General features: G+C 40.9%; 1 protein-coding gene across 6 annotated transcripts in view; it reads left to right on the forward strand.

Annotated features, from left to right (window-relative positions):
* The window catches only part of si:ch211-207d6.2 (sickle tail protein homolog), an 83,114-nt gene that overhangs the window by 2,127 nt on the left and 56,922 nt on the right, over positions 1–24,065 (forward strand). For 4 of the 6 annotated variants that reach the window (XM_031810165.1, XM_031810166.1, XM_031810169.1 and 1 more), the window contains exon 2: positions 21,797–22,083. In XM_031810165.1, coding sequence (XP_031666025.1) covers positions 21,797–22,083 — 287 coding nt within the window. Of the gene's footprint in view, positions 1–16,605; positions 16,709–21,796; positions 22,084–22,549; positions 22,786–24,065 lie in introns of those variants that run through there. The other 2 variants (XM_020466725.2, XM_031810167.1) reach the window with 2 other exon arrangements.

A 24,065-nucleotide genomic window follows, 5' to 3' on the forward strand; every position in this document is an offset into this window, starting at 1 on the left:
TGTACCATTGGATTCGTATATTATTTTCTGCATCCGTAGATACCAACCATTAGCCTGTGTGATTAACGGTGGCTGAGCAACAGCGGTGTTTGTGAGACAACGACAGATCCCGAAGGAGCCGCAGGGCCAGGTCTTTTTTACAAAATCGTCTGTAGAGTCCAAATGATTTGAGCTACAAACTATTGAAAGCAATCTATGAAAAGCTGAGACTCCCACGAACACGCACATGTTTTTCTCTATGACTCTCACAAGCTACACAAGAGTCGTTAGAAGGTAAGGGGTTCTTCTACATAGAAGATCATAGGAAATCACAGGACATACTGTAGTGTCTATGATACTGTAATAAGCTCACATAGTTGCTGTCACAAACTCCAAACTCCACACAGTTGTAACTGAGTAGTTAGATATTAATTTCCCACTGAGCAAACAATTTCTGTACTTACAGTATTCATATAAATGAATTGTTATCAGGTTTTTGCTTTGACGGACCTTAGTTTTTATTGACATTTGTCAATAAAACCACGATGTCAAATTGTTATCTGTTCTACTTGTAGCCCTGGTTGTCCTGAAAATAACTGTAAAACACTTCATTGAGAGGCTAAATATAAGGGGGGGGGGGGGGGGCATGCAGATAAATGAAAAGCCAATTTGTTGCTGGAGTCTTGGGGCTGATAGGGTTAAAGCAAAGACAGTTCTCAACAGGCTTTCTCAGGTTTCAGCTTCAAAGTGGATGCCTGTTTTTTAGATAAAGATACTGGTGTCTTTATCAACACCTTGTTTCCAAAGATAGAGACTGGTTTCTGAGCAAGTGTTGACAGGATTTAAAGTTTATACTTTTAAACATCAATATCCACTAGATTAAACTAATGGGCAAATCTGATGGTATTATTATCAGAATAATTATCCACTGAAATGTACAATCCTCTTGTGAAATTTAACCTAAGTGCTCTGTCAATTGCAACGTGAAGACTGTTTGTCATGATGTGGAGTAGAAATGGATTTAGAATGTGAATTATACTTTTTTCATTACATTGTATCCTTTATTACCTAAAAACCCTTATCTGTGTATTATTGGATCTAACAGACCTTTTTCATTTTGACCAAGTCACTTCATTTTCAGTTACGTAACCCATGTGATCTGTTAATTATGGCAATCCTTGTGTCATCTCAGGCAGCAGCCTAGCTCACAGACCCTGATTCTGATTCGCTCTGACAGCTGCGTGATTTCAGATCAGACGGAAGTCTGCCCGGCCCTGTCCGTCCCAACCCCCACCTCCCACCTCTACAGCCTCTACACTACAGCCCTAATGACATGTCTTTTTTTTATAGCCACAACAGCGATGCATGCTTTCTCAACACATCTGAAACAGCTGCTCAATTGATTTAGACTTCATTTTGTTCCCTTGTTAATAATGATTTAGGTGATACTGGCGTGACATGGCTATTTCTGTGGCTTTGGTTTAGTCTCGGGATGAGATGCATACAGATGACATCATCGAGGCCAGTGTTCTCATAAACAATAGAAATTCCTGCTCTCCCATTCGGAAAACCATCCCTAATTCTCCAAATGACTCCTTATAACTAGAACTGGGCCCCTTCTCATCCAAGTTTATGATGAACTCAGATTGACTTACAGTAACTACCTAGCTAACCTGCAGATATTTACTTTAAAAGAACCCTTTAAAAGGAAAGTTTTCATTGTCGTTTGTTTTTCTTCCCTCTGGTAGATTCACAGGCCAATAGAGGAGCGTACATACAGCCTATAGCTGTATGTTATTATAGCTAATAGAGCCACCCAGGCCCCAAAAATTTTTTTTATACAAATTCTGGATGTCCCTCTCTCTTGGTGTCCATAACCTGTTACAGTTAGTATGTAAGGACATTCATGTTCCATGCTTTTATTGTTGTAACGTTTTGTTGCACACCACATGCTTGACAGCCCCCACCAAGACAGTTATTAAAAACACTCCCCCGCATACTAGTGCTGGGGGCATAATGTGAGATCTAAGTCATGCAACAAGGATGAACAAGCTAGGGAGAGAAGAAGTACGAACATTCTGTATAAACTGATTAGAGCGTACCCTAAAGCCATGTTTGGTCAAGTTCACACGAGGTTACTGAAACTATTGTAATTCACATTTATTTACATAGTCTTTGTGGTAGCATGCCAAATTACCAATAAAGAAAATGTATATGGAAACTGTGGTTGGCAAAGTTAATAACAGCTGATAATGAGCATAATAGGGCATGTATTAAACACTAAAGGATCAGTTCAGACTTCTATGCTATTTATAAAATGCTACCCTGAACCAAGCAACAGGTTGATGTCATGTGAGGCATTGATTATTGTGAAAGTCTGTGTTTATTAGGTGTTTTATTGCTACAGTATGCCAACAGTGTTATAATGTATATAGTAGGCTATAGGCTATTTCAGGCAACACATCAATTCCACCCTCTCAACATCTTTGAAAACTGACTGAAGGGTCAATTAAGTAAATTACATTGAACACAGGTTTTGATTTAAAGTGGGTGTGGCGTACCTCCCCATGTCTTTACATGAGATGGATACGGGAATAGGTTTTTGATTAAATTGTTGGGCAATCTAGATCATTGAAAGATAAGTGAATTTTCACTTAACAGACACGCCAACATCCTTCAGGAGTGTAAAAAGGGGGAGGGGAAATCCTTGGGATAACTTGTGTTAAAGTCAGTGATCAGTAGATCTGTATGAGTTGATAGAGCTAGGCTCTTTCCAAGTGGCACCCTATTCCCTACACAGAGCACTACTTTTGACCAGATCCCTTGGTGCACTACAAGAAAAAGGGATCCATTTGGGATGCATTCCTAGTGAATGAGGGGTCTTAAAAGGATAGGTAAGTAGCCTTGTGAGCAGACAGAAAGGAAGAGTAAAATATTACTACGGTATTGCTTTGCTCTCCCAGGACTCATCTTTCAAAACGGTCTCATAAGATATTTTTTTTCTAGCTCATGCGGCTTTATAAAACCTTGTCACATGCTATTTCATAGCATATTTTCAAGGCTGAATGTCCCAGCCTTCAGACTCAGTGAAGTGCATCAGATAAAAAACAACTCAAGTCTCACAATATCAACAATATGTAGTCTGCCTCCTCTAGACCAGACTGCCTTTATACCATATAATTAGGGGTTCACAGCGAAGCTATTGTTCTTCTCAGATGTTTTTTTTTTCATTGATCAAATAACTCAAGTATACTGTAGCTTGGTAACTTTCTTTCTAATTACCAATCTATACTTGAGTTATTTGACTTTGTATGTAGAGGCCATGAGTAACTTGGTCAAAAAGAATGGTACCGATTGGCCTATATGCGGTCTCACTTAAACCCAAATATCTGTCAACCCGTTTGACCTAGAGGCTTGAAACTTTGTACTGTATGTAGGTGTATTTCTTCATGCTGAACAAATTTGCCTCAAGGACCCATAAGTTTTGTTAGGACATATTTTCCTCCAACCTGGACATTTTGGAAAGCTTCTCATGAACCTTAAGTCCAAATAACACCAAATTTGGGTATGTAGACCCATGTTACCTCCTAACTTATACTGAACAAAAATATAAACGCTACATGTAAAGTGTTGGTCCCATGTCTCATGAGCTAAAATAAAAAATCACAGAAATGTTCCATACACACAAAAAGCTTATTTTGCAAAAATGTTGTGCACAAATGTGTTTACATTCCTGTTAGTGAGCATTTCTCCTTTGCCAAGATAATCCATCCACCTGACAGGTGTGGCATATCAAGAAGCTGATTAAACAGCATGATCATTACACAGGTGCACCTTGTGCGGGGGGCAATAAAATACCACTCTAAAATGTGGAGTTTTGTCACACAATACAAAGCCACAGATGTCTCAAGTTATGAGGGAGTGTTCAATTGACATGCTGACTGAAAGAATGTCCACCAGAGATGTTGCCAGATAATTGAATGTTAATTTCTCTACCATAAGCCACTTCCAATGTTGTTTTAGAGAATTTGGCAGTGCATCCAACCGGCCTCACAACCGCATACATGTTCTGTCTGTTATAAAGGGAAAAACTAATTCCGATTGGCTGGGACTGGCTCCCCAGTGGGTGGTCTTGGCTCCCAAGTGGTTAGGCCTATGGCTGCGCTCCTGCCCAGTCATGTGAAATCCATAGATTAGGGAATAATGAATTTATTTCAATTGACTGATTTCCTTGTATGAACTGTAACTCAGTAAAATCTTTGTAATTGTTTGATGTTGAGTTTATATTTTTGTTCAGTGCAGTTTGAGAAAAGCTAAGGGATTGATTAAGAGATGCCAGAGTTATTGATAAATCAGGAAATCAGATTTGACGTGTTTATTTAAATCCTTTGTAAATCCTCTCCACTGAAACTTTTTGGCGTCATCAAAGACATTACCATGATTAATCATGTTAAGTTTGGCATTGATATAAAAAAGTAAACTAACTATTTTAACTATGGAACGCTAATGCTTAAAATAATCATACATTTTTTCTCATAGACTAAAAGTCAGATTCACTCCAAATTTCCTCTTTGCACTCATCACAATAGTCATTAAAGAGTTTGAGAAAATAAAGATGATGCATTCAAAGATGGCCACAATATACCAGTAGATGCATATTAGCCCGCACAGTGTCTTCAGGAACTATTCATACCCCTTGACTTATTCCACATTTTGTTGTGTTACAGCCTGAATTCAAAATGGATTAAATAGATTTCTCACCCATCTACACACAACACCCCATAATGACAAAGTGATAACATGTTTTTAGAAATGTTTGCAAATTTATTGAAAATTAAATACAGAAATGTCTCATTTACATAAGTATTCACACCCCTGAGTCAATACTTTGTAGAAGCACCTTTGGCGGCAATTACAGCTTTGAGTCATCTTGGGTATGTCTGTCAGCTTTGCACATCTGGATTTGGGGATTTTTGCCCATTCTTTCTTGCAGATTTTCTCTAGCTCTATTAAGTTAGGTAGTTAGCTGAGGTGAACAGCAATCTTCAAGATTTTCCACAGATTTTCAATGGAATTCAAATCTGGGCTTTGGCTGTGCCATTCAAGGACTTTAACATTCTAACACGGAACCCAAACCGTCTGCGCGAGTGGCCATCGTGCGCTATCGTGCATACATTTATTTTGTCCCCCTACACCAAACGCGATCACGACACGCAGGTTAAAATATCAAAACAAACTCTGAACCAATGACATTCATTTGGGGACATGTCGAAAAGCATTAAACATGTATGGTAATTTAACTAGTTAGCCTGCACTTGCTAGCTAATTTGTCCTATTTAGCTAGCTTGCTGTTGCTAGTTAATTTGTCCTAGGATATAAACATTGAGTTGTTATTTTACCTGAAATGCTCAAGGTCCTCTACTCCGACAATTAATCCACACATAACACGGCGAACCGAATCGTTTCTAGTCATCTCTCCTCCTTCCGGGCTTTTTCATCTTTGAACTTATATGGTGATTGGCATCTAAACTTTCATAGTATTACCACGACGACCGGCAAAACATTTTGTCTTTCAATCACCCACGTGGGTATAACCAATGAGGAGATGGCACGTGGGTAACTGCTTCTATAAACCAATGACGAGATGGGAGAGGCAGAACTTGCAGTGCGATCTGCGTCAGAAATAGGAATGACTTCTATTTTAGTCCTTGGCAACGCAGATGGTCATTGGCGCGTGCGAGCAATGTGGGTGGAATAATTGAATAACATGGATTTCTACATTTATTTTGCAATGCTCGCGCACTTGACGTGTCCGGTCTGGTCAGCATGTAAGGGGCCTAACTTGAACCATGAAAAACATCCCCAGACCATTATTCCATTCAGGCAGGTAGCGTTCACCTGGCATCTGCCAAACCCAGATGCGTCCGTTGCACTACCAGATGGTGATGCGGGTTTCATTATTCCAGAGAACGCGTTTCCACTGCTCCAGAGTCCAATGGTGGCGAGCTTTACACCACTCCAGCCGATGCTTGGCATTGTGCATGGTGATCTTAGGCTTATGTGCGGCTGCTCAGCCATGGAAACGCATTTCATGAAGCTCCCGACGAACAGTTATTTTGCTGACGTTGCTTCCAGAGGCAGTTTGGAACCCAGTAGTGAGTGTTGCAACCGAGGACAGACTATTTTTAAGCACTTCTGCACTCGGCAGTCCCGTTCTGTGAGCCTGTGTGGCCTACCACTTTGTGGCTGAGCCGTTGTTGCTCCTAGATGTTCCACTTCACAATAACAGCACTTACAGTTGACCAGGACAGCTCTAGCACGGCAGACATTTAACAAACTGACATGTTGGGAAGGTGGAATCCTATGACGGTGACACATTGTAAATCACTGAGCTCTTCAGTTCTACCATTCTACTGTCAATGTTTCCCTATGGAGATTGCATGGCTGTGTGGTCGATTTTATACACCTGTCAGCAATGGGTGTGTCTGAAATAACGGAATCCACTCATTTCAATTTTTGTCCACATAGTTTTGTATATATAGTAAGTCAACTTTCTGACGGCACTGTAACCTAATATGCTAAGAAATACTTCCATCTTCTTATCATGAAACACAAGACCAAATTACAATTTTGGGGGAATGTAGGCCCATGGTACATGTCTGATTTAACATGTCCATTTAAACCATTGTAAATCGACTCCACAGTGGCCTTTCAAACCTGTCATTAATATCATGAATGTGCCTAAGATGAACCACACTGAATTGGAGTTGATATCTCAAAAACCAAGGAAACTATTAAAAACTATTTTTTTACATATGTAACTTTAATGCTCAAAATCATCTGCAATCATCTTCTCCTCATGAACCACACATCAAATTCACTCAAGATGTTGTATTTAGACTCCTTACATCAGTATTTAATGGTTTTAAGAAAAAAGTACCTATAGATGCATGCACTGTACCTTTCGATGCATGTTAGTGCATATGCTACGTTGGGCACACTACACCACTAGATAGCACCATATCTCACCAGGGCTATAAGAACTGAATCGATGGACATGGGGCCATGAAATGTAGTATGTGAAGATATTGTATATGTCTTTAGAAGCTGTGAGAATATAAAGTAAATGCAACATTAGATGGCTGCACCAGACCAGTTTTTGGCACAATAGATGTCATTGGCACCAGTCACACCATAGGATATTAGAGCAAAAACTATTGATCAAGTGGACTTTGTCTCATGCAAATGTTAGATTTAAATTATGCAGATGAACAATGTGAAATATCATGAAAATAAAGCTGAAAATATTTCACAAATCTTAACATAAACCATTAGTAATATTGACCTCATTATTGGTATATAAATATATTTGTATTAAGTGTATATTAAGTAATGCCTTTAAGAATGATTACCTGCTGCATTCAAAGATAGCCAACCTACAGCACTAGACTAAACTTAACTTGTGTCATCCTTCTGGTATTGAGAGAAAAACATGTAATACTTTCACTGATTGCACATAAAGGAAGATAGTTCCTACATTAAGGAATATACAAACAGTGGACAGTTTATTAGGTACACCCATCTAGTACCAGGTCAGATCCCCTTTGCCTCCAGAACAGCCTGAATTATTCGGGGGATGGAAACAAGGGACCTAACGTGTGCCAGAGAAACATTCACCACACCATTACACCACCACCCGCCTGTACTGTTGACACCAGGCAGGATGAGGCCATGGACTGATGCTGCTTATGCCAAATCTTGACTCTTCTATCATCATGACGCAACAGGGACCGGGATTCGTCGGACCAGGCAATGTTTTTCCACTCCTCGATCAATTGTCCAGTGTTGGCGATCGCGTGCCCACTGGAGCCTCTTCTTCTTGTTTTTAGCTGATAGGAGTGGAGCCCAGTGTTGTCATCTGCTGCAATAGCCCCTTCGTGACAAGGACCGACAATTTGTGCTGTTCTGCACACCACTGTTGTACTGCACCAGTATTTGCATGTTTGTGTTCCACCTGTTAGCTTGCATGATTCTTGCCATTCTCCTTCGATCTCTCATCAACATGCTGTTTTCGGCTACAGGACTGCCATTGACTGGAGGTTTTTTGTTTGTTGCACATTTCTCTGTAAATCTTAGATACTGTCGTGCGTGAAAATAACAGGAGGCATCTAATATACTGGAACTGGCGCGCCTGGCACCGACAATCATACCACGCTCAAAGCTATTTAGGTCACTTGTTTTGCCCATTCTAACTTTCAGTCAAACAGTTCCTGAATGCCTCAATGCCTGTCTACCTGTTTTTTTTATAGCAAACCACAGCCACATGACCCACTGTCAGTAGGAGCGAACCATTTTCGTGAACGGGGTGGTGTACCTAATAAACTGGACACTGAATGTACTGTACATCGCCATTCATAGGCTTCATTAGGAAATGTGTCGATGATGGTGTACCCACAATAACAATCCAGATATACCCCAAACAAAAACCCTGGATGAACGGAGAAATCCGTACCATGCTGAGAAACGGGAAAGGGGATACCTAGTCAGTTACACAACTGAATGCATTCAACCAGAATCTGTCTTCCGCATTTAACCCAACCTCAGAGCCTGTACTGCAGCATTCAATGTCAGCAGAATGAGCCCAGATGACTCAGTGGCACGCGACGTGACGTGTACAAGGCAAGCAGGTACGAGCTCCACAAATCCATTAGGGACGCAAAAAGACAACTCGATGTGTTACCCACCAAAGCCTCCCTACCAGATGAACTTAACATATTCTATGCTCGCTTCGAGACCGACTACTGAGCCATCCAGGATATCTCTCGGTGCTCCGGACTACCAGGTGCTTTCGCTCTCCGAGGCTGAAATCTCAAGAGTGAATACTCACAAAGCTGCCGACCCAGATGGCATCCTTGACCGCGTCATCAGAGTGTGCACTGACCAGCTGGCGGGCGTCTAATTGGACATCTTCAACCTGTCCCTGTCCCAGGCTGTAATCCCCACTTGCTTCAAGTAGACCACCATTGTCCAAGTGTCCAAGAAAAGCAAGGTGACATGCCCAAATGACTATTGGCCCGCCATACTCACCCCTGTCGTCATGAAGTGCTTCGAGAGGCTGGTCACATCCCACATCAAGGCCAGCATGCCAGGCACACTGGACCGACTACAATTTCCCTACCGCTCAAACAGATCCATGGGAGAGGCTATCACTATTTACATGGCCCTAACCCATCTGGACAGGAGGAACACCTACATGAAAATGCTGTTGATTGGCTACAGTTCAGTATTCAACACCATTGTTCCCTCCAAGTTCGCCACCAAGCTCAGTGCCCTGTGTCTAGACACTACCCTCTGCAACTGGATACTGGACTTCCTGACGAGCATACCACATGCTGAAACGATTGGCAACAACACCTCATCCACACTGTCTCTTAACACAGAAGCACCCCAGGGGTGTGTTCTCAGCCCTCTGCTGTACTCCCTGTTCATCCACGACTGCAGAAGAAGGAGGTGAACTGGCATTGTAGTGCCAGGACAATGTCAGCAAAACAAAGGAATTGATTGATGACTTCAGGAAGCAGAGGAGGTCCAACATGTCCACATCAACAGTACTGCAGAAGTGAGAGTCAGCAGTTTTAAGTTCCTCCACATCCACATCACCAAGGCCTTGACACGGACCAACAACAACAGCACCTCTGCTTCCTAAGTCAGCTGAAGAAATATGTCCTCTCAATACTACCGCTGCACCATCGAGAGCGTCCTGACCGGTTGCATCACAGCCTGGTATGGGAACTGCTGTGTCCACGAACGCAAGGCCCTAAAGCCGGTGGTGAAGATAGCCCAGTGGGGCCGTGTTAACACCAATTGAGGACTTATTTTTTTTATATTTGACCTTTATTTAACTAGGCAAGTCAGTTAAGAACAAATTCTTATTTTCAATGACGGCCTAGTGGGTTAACTGCCTGTTCAGGGGCAGAACGACAGATTTGTAACTTGTCAGCTCGGGGATTTGAACTTGCAACCTTTTGGTTAATAGTCCAACGCTCTAACCGCTGCCGCCCCAACTTGAAATGGTGCCTGAGGAAGTCCCAGCAGCATCATCAAAGACCTTACACACCTCAGCTACAAGCTGTTCACTCCCTTAGCGTTGGAGAGATGGTATTGGAACACGAGGTCTAATACCAACAGGCTCAGAGACAGTTTCTATCTACAAACCAATTAGACTTCTGAACACTTGAACTGAACTGACCACCTGCACTGACTCTCCGCACCTTAGTACACATGCACTCACTCACGCACATACCCACACAGACATCCACACATCCACACACACATACATCAGTGGCGGCTCCTCAGAGGAGGAAGGAAAGGACCATCCTCCTCAGGAAATTTCATAAAAATACAAATAGTGAAATATTTAAAAAGTTATCATTTTTAGATAAAACTATACTAAATATATTCACATGACCAAATAATTAATTAAAATACACTGTTTTATAATGAAGTCCTACAGTAGCCTCAACATCACTCTGTAGGGTAGCACCATGGTGTAGCCGGAGGACAGCTAGCTTCCGTCCTCCTCTGGGTACATTGACTTCAATTCAAAATCTAGGAGGCTCATGGTTCTCACCCCCTTCCATAGACTTACACAGTAATTATGACTTCCGGAGGACTTCCTCCAACCAATCAGAGCTCTTGCAGCATGAACTGATTACAGCTGTGAATTGGTTATATTCATTGCTAGACAGACATTTTCAAGTCTTGCCATAGATTTTAAAGCTGTTTTAAGTCAAAACTGTAGCTAGGCCACTCAGGAACATTCAATGTCGTCTTGGTAAGCAACGGCAGTGTATATTTGGCCTTGTATTTTAGGTTTGTTTGTCCTGCTGAAAGGTGAATTTGTCTCCCAGTGTCACGTGTGCTCCCTCTCCGGCCTCTAGGTCACCAGGCTGCTCATTAGGGCGCACATCTGTCATCAGCGTTCGGCACATAATGACACTCACCTGGACTCCATCACCTCCTTGATTACCTGCCCTTTATATGTCACTCCCTTTGGTTTCTTCTCCAGTCGTCATTGTTCCTGTTTCATGTCGATGCGCTGTTCGTGTTTCTTGTTTTGTTCATTTATTAATTAAATGTTATCACTGCCTGAACTTGCTTCCTGACTTTCAGCGTACATCGTTACACCCAGGGTCTTTTGGCAAGCAGACTGGACTTGGTTTTCCTCTAGGATTTTGCATGTGCTTAGCTCTATTCCGTTTCTTTTAATCCTAAAAAACACCCTAGTCTTTGCTGATGACAAGCATACCCATAATATGATGCAACCACCACCATGCTTGAAAATATGAAGAGTGGCACTCAGTAATGTGTTGTGTTGGATTTGCCCCAAACATAATGCTTTGTATTCAGGACATAAAGTTAATGTATGTTTTGGAATATTTTTACTCTGTACAGGATTCCTTATTTTCATTCTGCCATTTAGGTTAGTAATGTGGAGTAACTACAATGTTGTGGATCCATCCTCAGTTTTCTCCTTTCACAGCCATTAAACTCTGTTTTAAAGTCAGCATTGGCCTCATGGTGAAATCCCTGAGTGGTTTCTTTCCTTTCCAGCAACTGAGTTAGGAAGGACACCTATATCCTTGTAGTGACTGGGTGTATTGATACACCATCCAAAGTGTAATGAATAACTTCACCATGCTCAAAGGGATGGATATTCAACCTCTGCTTTTTTGCATTTTTACCCATCTACCAATGGGTGCCCTTCTTTGCAAGGCATTGGAAAACCTCCCTGGTCTTTGTGGTTGAATCTGTGTTTGAAATTCATTGCTCGACCTTACAGATAATTGTATATGTAGGGTACAGAGATGAGGTAGTCATTCAAAAATCCTGTTAAACACTATAATTGCACACAGAGTGAGTCCATGCAACTTATTATGTGACTTGTTAAGCAAATTGTTACTCCTGAACTTATTTAGGCTTGCCATAAAAAAGTGGTTGAATACTTATTGACTCAAGACATTTCAGCTTTTCATTTTTAATTAATTTGTAAAAATGTCTAAAAACACAATTTCACTTTGACATTATGGGGTATTGTATTTGGTTTGGAAGTCCATATTTTTGTGAGTGAAATGTTCATTGCGTTTCTGTCCTGGAATATGACATGCTAGTCAATGATAAAGACATTGAGAGTTACTTTTACAAAATCAGTAAAGATCTGACCCACCAATAGAGGGTGCCATCACCCTGAACTTTTTTATTCTCAGCATTGAGATGCAATTTCCTCGATTTGTCATGGTTGTTCTTCTCCTGTTATCTCTGCTCTGCGATAAGGACACAAAAACCCATCCAGAAAAATATCTTCCTCAACCATAATGACATTTTCCAGCATTGTGCAAACCGATATGTAGTTGAAGCTGAAGCATTCGATGGCTGGCTGTGTAGTGTAGTCAGTGAACCAATGCAGAGATCCACCTTCGGGGCAGAAGTGAACTAGATCAATCAGCTCAGCTTTGTCAAAAGGAGAGAGCGAGACTAGGCTTCCTTTCCTCTCCTCGGCTCTATCTACTGCTTCCCTTGCGTCTCTCTTTCTCTCTCACTCTCTCTCTCTCTCACCACTCTTCAATCCACTTGTGCGGACTGTCACACAGTGGACCTTAAGTGTCACATCCACTTGGCAGGCTTTTCATGTTGAATTAATTCAACTGCTGAACAAAAATTGGCAGTTTTTTTTTGGGGGGGGGGGCAAAAAACAAAACTGTATAGCTGCCATATTAGACTAAATGTCAAATGTTCTGCTAAAGGAAAATGTTATATTCTTTATAAACATGTAGGCTACATTTCCAATCATCATAATGATGTGATAATATTAATTTGAGCAATTTAATAGCCTAATACAGTATACCCTTACAGTGCATTCGGGAAATATTCAGACCCGTTGACCTTTTCAAGATTTTGTTACGTTACAGCCTTATTCTAAAATTGACTAAATATTTTTTTCCCTCAACAATCTACACACAAGCCCCCATTATGACAAATACAAAAACAAATACCTTATTTACATACAGTGGGACAAAAAAGTATTTAGTCAGCCACCAATTGTGCAAGTTTTCCCACTTAAAAAGATGAGAGAGGCCTGTAATTTTCATCATAGGTACACTTCAACTATGACAGACAAAATGAGAAAAAAAATCCAGAAAATCACGTTGTAGGATTTTTAATGAATTTATTTGCAAATGATGGTGGAAAATAAGTATTTGGTCAATAACAAAAGTTTATCTCAATACTTTGTTATATACCCTTTGTTGTCAATGTTTTCTGTAAGTCTTCACAAGGTTTTCACACACTGTTGCTAGTATTTGGGCCCATTCCTCCTTGCAGATCTCCTCTAGAGCAGTGATGTTTTGGGGCTGTTGCTGGGCAACACGGACTTTCAACTCCCTCCAAAGATTTTCTATGGGGTTGAGATCTGGAGACTGGTTAGGCCACTCCAGGACCTTGAAATGCTTCTTACGAAGCCACTCCTTCGTTGCCCGGGCGGTGTGTTTGGGATCATTGTCATGCTGAAAGACCCAGCCACGTTTCATCTTCAATGCCCTTGCTGATGGAAGGTTTTCACTCAAAATCTCACGATACATGGCCCCATTCATTCTTTCCTTTACACGTATCAGTCGTCCTGGTCCCTTTGCAGAAAAACAGCCCCAAAGCATGATGTTTCCACCCCCATGCTTCACAGTTGGTATGGCGTTCTTTGGATGCAACTCAGCATTCTTTGTCCTCCAAACACGACGAGTTGAGTTTTTACCAAAAAGTTATATTTTGGTTTCATCTGACCATATGACATTCTCCCAATCTTCTTCTGGATCATCCAAATACTCTCTAGCAAACTTCAGACGGGCCTGGACATGTACTGGCTTAAGCAGGGGGACATGTCTGGCACTGCAGGATTTGAGTCCCTGGCGGCCTAGTGTGTTACTGATGGTAGGCTTTGTTACTTTGGTCCCAGCTCTCTGCAGGTCATTCACTAGGTCCCCCCGTGTGGTTCTGGGATTTTTGCTCACCGTTCTTGTCATCATTTTGACCCCACGGGGTGAGATCTTGCATGGAGCCCCAGATCGAGGGAGATTATCAGTGGTCTTGTATGTCTTCCATTTCCTAATAATTGCTCCCACAGTTGATTTCTTCAAACCAAGCTGCTTACCTATTGCAGATTCAGTCTTCCCAGCCTGGTGCAGGCCTACAATTTTGTGGTGTCCTTTGACAGCTCTTTGGTCTTGGCCATAGTGGAGTTTGGAGTGTGATTGTTTGAGGTTGTAGACAGGTGTCTTTTATACTGATAACAATTTCAAACAGGTGCCATTAATACAGGTAACGAGTGGAGGACAGAGGAGCCTCTTAAAGAAGAGGTTACAGGTCTGTGAGAGCCAGAAATCTTGCTTGTTTGTAGGTGACCAAATACTTATTTTCCACCATAATTTGCAAAACAAATCATAAAAAAATCCTACAATGTGATTTTCTGGATTTCTTTCCTTCTCATTTTGTCTGTCATAGTTGAAGTGTACCTATGATGAAAATTACAGGCCTCTCATCTTTTTAAGTGGAGAACTTGCACAATTGGTGGCTGACTAAATACTTTTTTGCCCCACTGTAAGTGTTCAGATCCTTTGCTATGAGACTCAAATTGAGCTTAGGTGCATCCGGTTTCCATTGATTATCCTTGAGATATTTCTCCAACTTGACTGGAGTCTACCTGTGGTAAATGGTCACTCTGACAGAGCTCCAGAGTTCTTCTGTGGAGATGGGAGAACCTTCCAGTAGGACAACCATCTATGCAGCACTCCACCAACCAGGCCGTTATGGTAGAGTGGCCAGACGGAAGACACTCTTCAGTAAAAGGCACATGACAGCCCACTTGGAGTTTGCCAAAAGGCACCTAAAGGTCTCTCAGACTATGAGAAACAAGATTCTCTGGTCTGTTGAAACCAATATTGAACTCTTTAGCCTGAATGCCAAGTGTCACGTCTGGAGGAAACCTGGCGCCATCCCTACGGTGAAGCATGGTGGTGGAAGCATCATGCTGTGAGGATGTTTTTCAGCGGCAGGGACTGGGAGACTAGTCGGGATCGAGGATCAAAGTACAGAGAGATCCTTGATGAAAACCTGCTCCAGAGCACTCAGGACCTAAGACTGGGGCGAAGCTTCACCTTCCAACAGGACAATGACCCTAAGCACATAGCCAAGACAATGCAGGGGTGGCTTCGGGACAAGTCTCTGAATGTTCTTGAGTGGCCCAGCCAGAGCCCGGACTTGAACCCGATCGAACATCTCTGGAGAGACCTGAAAATAGCTGTGCAGCTACGCTCCCCATCCAACCTGACAGAGCTTGAGAGGATCTGCAGAAAAGAATGAGAGAAACTCCCCAAATACAGGTGTGCCAAGCTTGTAGCATCATACCCAAGAAGACTCCACGCTGTAATTGCTGCCAAAGGTGCTTTAACAAAGTACTGAGTAAAGGGTCTGAATACCTATGTATGTGATATTTCTGTTTTTAATACGTTTTTTTTTGCTTTGTCATTATGAGGTATTGTATGTAGATTGATGTGGGGGAAAACAATGTAATCAGTTTTAGAATAAGGCTGTAACGTAACACAATGTGGAAAAAGTCAAGGGGTCTGAATACTTTTCGAAAGCACTTTATATACACCACTGCACTATGCAAGAGCATTACTTGTATGAAATTATGTGAAACTACAGTTTCAGGGCTTTTCTCCATGTACAATATCAACAAAGCCCAACGGAACATTTCAAATGAGTATTGATACAGCCCACCATGAGTGTCTTAGGTTTACCCAACAGTGAAAATTGAATGCATGGAGTTCAAACTGTATTGAGAGGAAATTATATTTTTGTTCTGTATAATTTTGTTCTGTTCTTATGAAAGCTCAAATACTAAATGTGACACATTTTAGTTCACTTACTAACATCTAATGTCAAAGCCTGAGGAATTTAAGTACAACAAAACATTACTCTTCGCTGTGGAATTAGTCTATTTTCCTATGCTTGTTTACATGGCCTTGGTTTGCAGGTTCACTTCTGATAGAAAATGAATGCTGATTTGTACAATAGGCCCAAATAGTAGTTATTTTCAAAGTTTTCATGAAGGAAACTATTGGTGGGGTTTCCAGTTTGACCATGACTGTGACCTTGACCTCAGAGTCCAGCTGTGTGAAGAGGGAACAGTGGGAGAGGTTGAGGAAATGAAGGCTAAAATCACCACAGAGGACAGACTAATGATGTCAAACTTTTTTGTATTATTATGAAAATGAGAATTAGACATTACATTTGTATTATAAAGGTACATATGTTAAATCTTTGACCATCTGGAACTTATGTGGTAAAGATATGTATTTGTTCATTAATTTGTTATGAAATGTATTCCCAACATGCACTCATAGGCTGGAAAACAGGGTGTTTGGAAAAGGTGAGGACAGCTTTACAATGGAGCTTCCTCAGGAACACACACACACGCACGCACGCGCGCGCACACACACACACACACACACACACACACGTTGGTTTTGACCATAACTTTCCACGTATAACCTTGCACTACAGAAAGACCTGAACACTGTCTGCACTGTCAATGCAGAATTCATAGTGTTTAAGGGAATAGCGTGCAAAGTAATGGAATATCAGTACATACGGCATACTCACTGGAGAGGGAGAAGAGGTAAGGCATAATGTAATCTAAGTAAGGACTAAATGTTTATCTGTTGATTTTTGTTTCTGTGGTCTTTGCAGTATTCCTCTGGTGGATGCGTTTGGATACTGTGACTGTCATGTTAGTGAATAATGATCCAAGGTGTCATTGAGGAATCACCAGTAAACTGAACCTGGACTAAAGCAGCAGTCAGAGGTTGTAGTATGAGAGACACTTTAATAATATTCCTTGTATTAGCCAACTAATACCCAGTTTTAGCTTATTAAACACTCAGTCAAGTGGGGAACGCTAAGCTTAAATATTTAAAGCAGGATAAAAGACAAGAGGGAGGACAAGGTTCCCGAGCGGTATTACTGTATTTAGAAACTCTATTACATAGATGGATTAAGCCCATTCCTTGAAAGCTCATCAATTAGTCTGAAACGTTGACATGCAGAGAAGTCTTACAACACTAAGCAGATGTACTGACAAGTATACCTACATAGGAGCTTATGATGAACTGTAGGTCTCGCTCACATGGTGTTATACTGTATGTTACTTCGATGTGCAGCTGGTTGAAGAAACAAAATATGATACAGAAAGTCTACACATAGCGGAATATAATCTGACACTACAGTTAGGCATATGTAATTCTGCTTTGTAACCCAGACCTACAGTTCATCATAAGCTCCTGACCCAGAGTCTATTTCAGGTTAAGGAACTACTGTGCACTCAAATGATACAACAGAAAACAAAATAGTCCTGTCTCTTTAACTGGTTCAGATAAATCAACAAAAACATGTTTCATAGCCAAGATTGAAGCACTGGGGAAATTCTCAACAGCTGTGTACATCCCTGCCTGCCCATCCCCACCCCCCTCCTGAGGAGGCTTCACAGCACATTGCACATGCCAGAATGAGTTCCTTCTCTCCCTCAGCTCCTCTTACCTAATTCCAGGAAGATAAATAGTCCAGCTTGACTACAACTGAGACTCATACATGGGCCTCTGACCTCCCTACAATCTCTGCTTTCTGTCTTTGTTTCCTGGTAGCATGCCTCATGCTCTCTTCCTTTATAACCGGAGTATAAAAGCAGAGGTCGTCTTGCTGATTTAAACTCACACATTTGCTTCATTTTATATCCAACTGGATTGGTTGGGATTTGAATTTGCTATATTCTGGTTACAAGCCCAGCTATCCTCTGGACTGTAGTAGGACCTTCTTTGACCTCAGTGTGTGTCACAACCTTTGATGTACCCTGAAGAAAAATATAAACGCAACATGCAACAACAAGATTTTACTGAGTTACATTTCATATAAGGAAATTGGTCACTTTAAATGAATTCATTAGGCCTTCATCTATGGATTTTACATGACTGGGAATACAGATATGTATCTGTTGGTCGCAAATACCTTTAAAAAAAAGTAGGTGTGTGGATCAGAAAATCAGTCAGTATCTGGTATCTACCTCATGTAGTGCGACACATTTCCTTCACATAGAGTTGATCAGGCTGTTGATTGTGGCCTGTGGAATGTTGTCCCACTCCTCTTCAATGGCTGTGCGAAGTTGCTGGGTATTGGTGTGAACTGGAATACACTGTTGTACACGTTTATCCAGAGCATCCCAAACATGCTTAATGGGTGACATGTCTGGTGAGTATGCAGGCCATGGAAGAAATGGGACATTTTCAGCTTCCAGGAATTGTGTACAGATCCTTGCGACATGGAGCCGTCCATTATCATGCTGAAACATTTGGTGATGGCGGCGGATGAATGGCACAACAATGGGCCTCAGGATCTTGTCACGGTCACTCTGTGCATTCAAATTGCCATCAATATAATGCAATTGTGTTTGTTGTCCGTAGCTTATGCCTGCCCATACCATAACCCCACTGCCACCATGGGGCACTCTGTTCACAACGTTGACATCAGCAAACCGCTCGCCCCCACACAACGCCGTACACATGGTCTGCGGATGTGAGGCTGGTTGTACGTACTAGCAAATTCTCTAAAATGACATTGGAGGTGGTTTCTGGTAGAGAAATTAACATTAAATTCTCTGGCAACAGCTCTGGTGGACATTCCTGCAGTCAGCATGCCAATTGTTCGCTCCCTCAAAACTTGAGACATCTGTGGCATTGTGTTGTGTGACAAAACTGCACATTTTAGAGTGGTATTTTATTGTCCTCAGCACAAGGTGCACCTGTGTAATGATCAGCTTCTTGATATGCCACTGTCAGGTGGCTGGATTATCTTAGCAAAGGAGAAATGCTCACTAACAGGAATGTAAACAAATTTGTGCTCAAAATTTGAGAGAAATAAGCTTTTTGTGCATATGGAACATTTATGGGATCTTTTATTTCAGCTCAAGAAACATGGGGCCAACACTTTACATGTTGTGTTTATATTTTTTTTCAGTGGATTTGTCAGTGGATTTGAGATGGAAAACATCTCATAACAGTTCCCTGGTATATTCAAGGTGTGGGGTTGAGGATATCCTCTGAGGTGTCCTGCTTGTATCCACTCTGTGTAAAAGCTTAATAGGTGAGGGGACTTGCTCAAGTCTTTGGCTGATTACTGCTTTAGGCCTGCCCCTGTTAGATTGAAAAGATAGCAATCATCTTCCAGACAAACAACACATGCAGATGGGAGTCCGTTTTTCCAGCAGACCCTTAACCAACGTGGGATGGCTTCCTCGTGGGATAGGCATTGTTCTGAGCAGGAAGCACATCTATGTTGAACATAACCTATAAGAGACTTCTCTTGATGACGCATTGTCCCAGCATTGAATTCTTTCCTATACAGGATTTGTAATTATACTACAACAGATGCGTTCTTACAAAACTGCAGCTTTGTGTTGATGCCATTTGTTTCCCGTGACACAACCCCCACACACACACCGCCCTTCCAGCGTAATTCTAAAAGTCATTTTCTGCTTAACCAAAAAGGCATACCTTTAGGTCCACTTAAAATGTCAACAAGATGTGTCGCATCATTCTTTGCCTGAAGTTGTGCAAAATGCTACTCAACAATGTGGACATCAGTCATTAGTCAATGTGAAGTAAACACGGCTTGTGCATGCTCTGAGTAAAGCATTTAAAGCATTTTAAATATCATAATAATTTTGTCTACGTGTTTGAAAATCTACGCATTAGTTCTAATATGAAGCTCTGTACTGTGTATTCATACAGTAGGCACGTATATCACCACACAATCGTGTGATGAAAGTCCAAGAGATAAAGTAGGCCTACATCTCCCCCAACAAGACTACAGACAGTCTGACTCCAGACTAAATCAGCACTGTGTGATAGATATAATGAATACAGAGGATTAGAACTTCTCTCTCATTTGGTCTGCCTGCTTTGAGGGTCTAAGCCTTCATATTCAAGATGCTTAGGCGATACCACCCTTTTCAAAAGCAAACTCCATGGTGACCTTATCATTCTTAAGCCATACAAGGTCGGATTCTTGCTTTTTTGATCCACATTTCTATGCTGTATCTATAGCATAGTAAAAGTAAGGCACATGCCTGTTTCAGTTTGTTTAAAGATGTTGAGTTGTGTGTTGTTCACACCCTATGGGTTCATGTTGTAGGTGTTAATTTAGGTAACATACAGAGGGGTCCTAAAATGATTGACAACCTTAATAGTTGTGTGTTGTTCACCCTCTGGGTTCATGTTGTAGGTGTTAATTTAGGTAACATACAGAGGGGTCCTAAAATGATTGACAACCTTAATAGTTGTGTGTTGTTCAACCTCTGGGTTCATGTTGTAGGTGTTAATTTAGGTAACATACAGAGGGGTCCTAAAATGACTGGCACCCTTAATAAACACTAGCAATAATTACTGTATAAAATAAATCATTCAAATACTGAGCTTTTTAAAATGTTTTTTTTTTATACTAATACAATTGCTCAGAGAAAGAAATGTTGTTTAACAAGTAATATTTTTCTCTCTCAAAAGGGTAGGGGTCAAAATGATTGACAAGGATTACAGATAATCCTGAATGAATCGTGAATAATGAGTGAGAGATCATACCCCCAAGACATGCTAATCTCCCCTGTTATTGGTGATGGTGAGAGGATAGCATGTCTTGTGGGTATGATCTTTGACCCTCTATAACTTTCTCACTCATCATTATTCATGATTCATTCAGTACTATCCGTTATCATGGTAGCATCCACATTAATATAGAAGTGTTTAGAAACATATTCTATTCTTATTTACAATAATAGTGACAAATTATTTACCATTCATTACTATTGGGCACAAAATAATCTGAAACACAACCAAAACAAACTGCAAATGCATCCATTTGCTCCCAAGTGGCACAGCGGTCTAAGGCCCTGCATTTCAGTGCCCGAGGCGTCTCTACAGACCCTGGCTCTATCCCGGGCTGTATAACAACTGGCCGTGATTGGGAGTCAAATAGGACGGTGCACAAATGGCCCAGCGTCATCCGGGTTAGAGGATGGTTTGACTGGGGTAGGCCGTCATTGTAAAATAATAATTTGTTCTTAACTGACTTGCCTAGTTAAATAAATAAAAAATAATAATAATAGTACAAAAAAGTATTATCCAACAACTTTGTATAGTCACAAGCTTGATGTAGTCATTGTGTGCTAGGAATATGAGTGCAGCACAGATTGTCATCCATGGAACTCTTAAAGGCCAAACAACTTTCTGAAGGTTCATGAAACAGACAGCTATGATTACTCATCACATGAAATACTGTTGTACACATCATGCACGGTCTTGTCTTTGGATGTTTGCGTGTCATGATAAACAAGGAAAGGAAAGGGGGATACCTAGTCAGTTGTACAACTGAATGCCTTCAACTGATAAACAGTTAACACCCTCATGTAAGAGTTGTGGTTGTGTTTTACTTCATAACAACATCATTTCTTTGGTGTGTTTGAATCCCGATAACGTAATATATGATTCTCTTTCACATCTGTTGTATTATTATAATGTAATATTTCATTATTTCATATCTGTTGTATTATTATAATGTAATATTTCATTATATTTCATATCTGTTGTATTATTATAATGTAATATTTCATTATATTTCATATCTGTTGTATTATTACCTCTTTTTATATCTGTTTTACTAATAGAGTTAGGAAACAACAACCAGAGAGTCTCATCACCTGAGGATGTAGAGCGTTTCCACAGGCAGCAGACTGTAGAGAACCAGAACCACCACTCTGAGCCACGTTCCCCCAGCACAGTCCCCAGGAGGTACACCATCGGAGGGCAAGGGCCCCGCAGTGCCAGAGACCCCCTGACCATGCAGCACGCTGACGTAGAGAGGAAGAAAGAGGTGTTCCTGGAGCACCTGAAGCAGAGGTATCCTCACCATGCTGCTGTCATCATGGGCCATCAGGACCGCCTCAGAGACCATGTAAGCGGGAACCTTTTTTTATTTGGTTGGTTGTGATTCCCTGCATAGTGGCATGATATACACTGTAGGCTTGTGTTGTTATTGTATTGGTGTGAGTATATCAGCTACTGTATAAGGATTTCAAAGCACATAAGACACATTTGTCTCACTATGTCTTGAATTGAAGAATTTAATGAGTGTAGAACATATTCTTTCTTTTTTTTAAATTCAATACATGGTTTTTCATCAATACATGCAATACGTTAATTCAATACTATTGTGTGGTGTCAGGTGTGCCTGGCCTGGAGTGTAGCCTAACGTAAATGATGGAAATAGAGATGTCAATAAGAATTTCCCGTAAAACAGAATCAAGTATGGAACAATTTCAGTATACGCTTACTGTTTAGGCCAGCCTACCTGAAATAGCGGTGCCGCCTCGCCAGGGGGGTGGTGCGGTGCGCGCGCTGATGCTAGAAGTGGCCATGTGGTAAAATAAACTGTGACTGTTCTACAAGTTAGACAGGTAAATCCAGACCCGCATTTGGGCTAGGTGGAGATCGTTTCCATGGCCACACCTGTCACCTCGAGGAAAGCTCATTTTACAAGCGAACGTCGTCTTGTTGCAGTCATTGCGAAAGAAACCCGTTTACTCCGAATTGAGCAGGACTCATGCAACGCGCGCTTACCCTCGGATTGAGGCTTTGATATTTAGGCTACGTTCAGGTAAACTATCGTTGAAAGTAGGCCTACATTAGACTACTTTACCTAGTTTACCTCCAGTTGTGCAATTACAGTATTCTATTGGTATTGGTATAGCGCAGATGCTTGTACAGTAGTGATAACTTGTTGGTAGTTTGCAGATAAACTTGTTCGATATAAGGATAGCAGATATACGCAATAACCTGCCCTGCATACTTTCCAGTCAGTGTAACCTATGCTACCAGTATATACATTTATTTTTACGTATGTTTTTTTTCTCATTTCAATTTAGTCTGGCGCCTACACTCCAAGCACATCAATGTCTATTTGCGTTCATTTTGTATTTTTCTTAAAGGGATAGTTCAACCAAATGACCATGTGAGCTGTCTATGGACCAGGTATGTATGATAGCAATCTATGCTTTGGTTTTATTTCCCAGTCACTGTTTCAAAATGCCAACGTTTTAGCATTTGTGGCACAACTTACATTCAAGTTATGGTAAGATATTAGACATTTTCTACATCCTCATGTCCAAATAAACCGAAAGTATAAAAAATGTTACCTACCGTGACTTGGGTATTTTTGCCACAAAGCCCACAAAGCTAAAACATTAGCATTTGGGAACAGTTCCAGGGAAACGAAACCAACGCATGTATTGTTGTCATACCTTGTCCATAGACTGCTTACAGGGTAGGGAAACCAATGTATAATTTTGTAATTTGGGTTAACTATCCCTTTAAATGAGGGGAATAGTCTAGGTCTACAGTTATGTCTTGAAAAAAATACTATTTTAAACCATTTTCCTATTGGTATTTATAGATGAATAGGTTTATATATACAGTTGAAGTCAGAAGTTTACATACACTTAGGTTGGAGTCATTAAAACTTGTTTTTCAACCACTCCACAAATTTCTTATTAACAAACTATAGTTTTGGCAAGTCGGTTAGGACATCTACTTTGTGCATGACACAAGTAATTTTTTCAACAATTGTTTACAGACAGATTATTTCACTTATAATTCACTGTATCACAATTCCAGTGGGTCAGAAGTTTACATACACTACGTTGACTGCCTTTAAACAGCTTGGAAAATTCCAGAAAATGATGTCATGGCTTTAGAAGCTTCTGATAGGCTAATTGACATCATTTGAGTCAATTGGAGGTGGACCTGTGGATTAGAGGTTGACCGATTATGATTTATCAACGGCGATACCGATTACTGGAGGACCAAAAAGAGCCGATACCAATTAATCGTCCAATTTTTATTTATTTGTAATAATGACAATTACAACAATACTGAATG

The sequence above is a fragment of the Oncorhynchus kisutch genome, linkage group LG30 (genome assembly GCF_002021735.2).
Source record: "Oncorhynchus kisutch isolate 150728-3 linkage group LG30, Okis_V2, whole genome shotgun sequence".
In the NCBI taxonomy this organism is placed as follows: domain Eukaryota; kingdom Metazoa; phylum Chordata; class Actinopteri; order Salmoniformes; family Salmonidae; genus Oncorhynchus; species Oncorhynchus kisutch.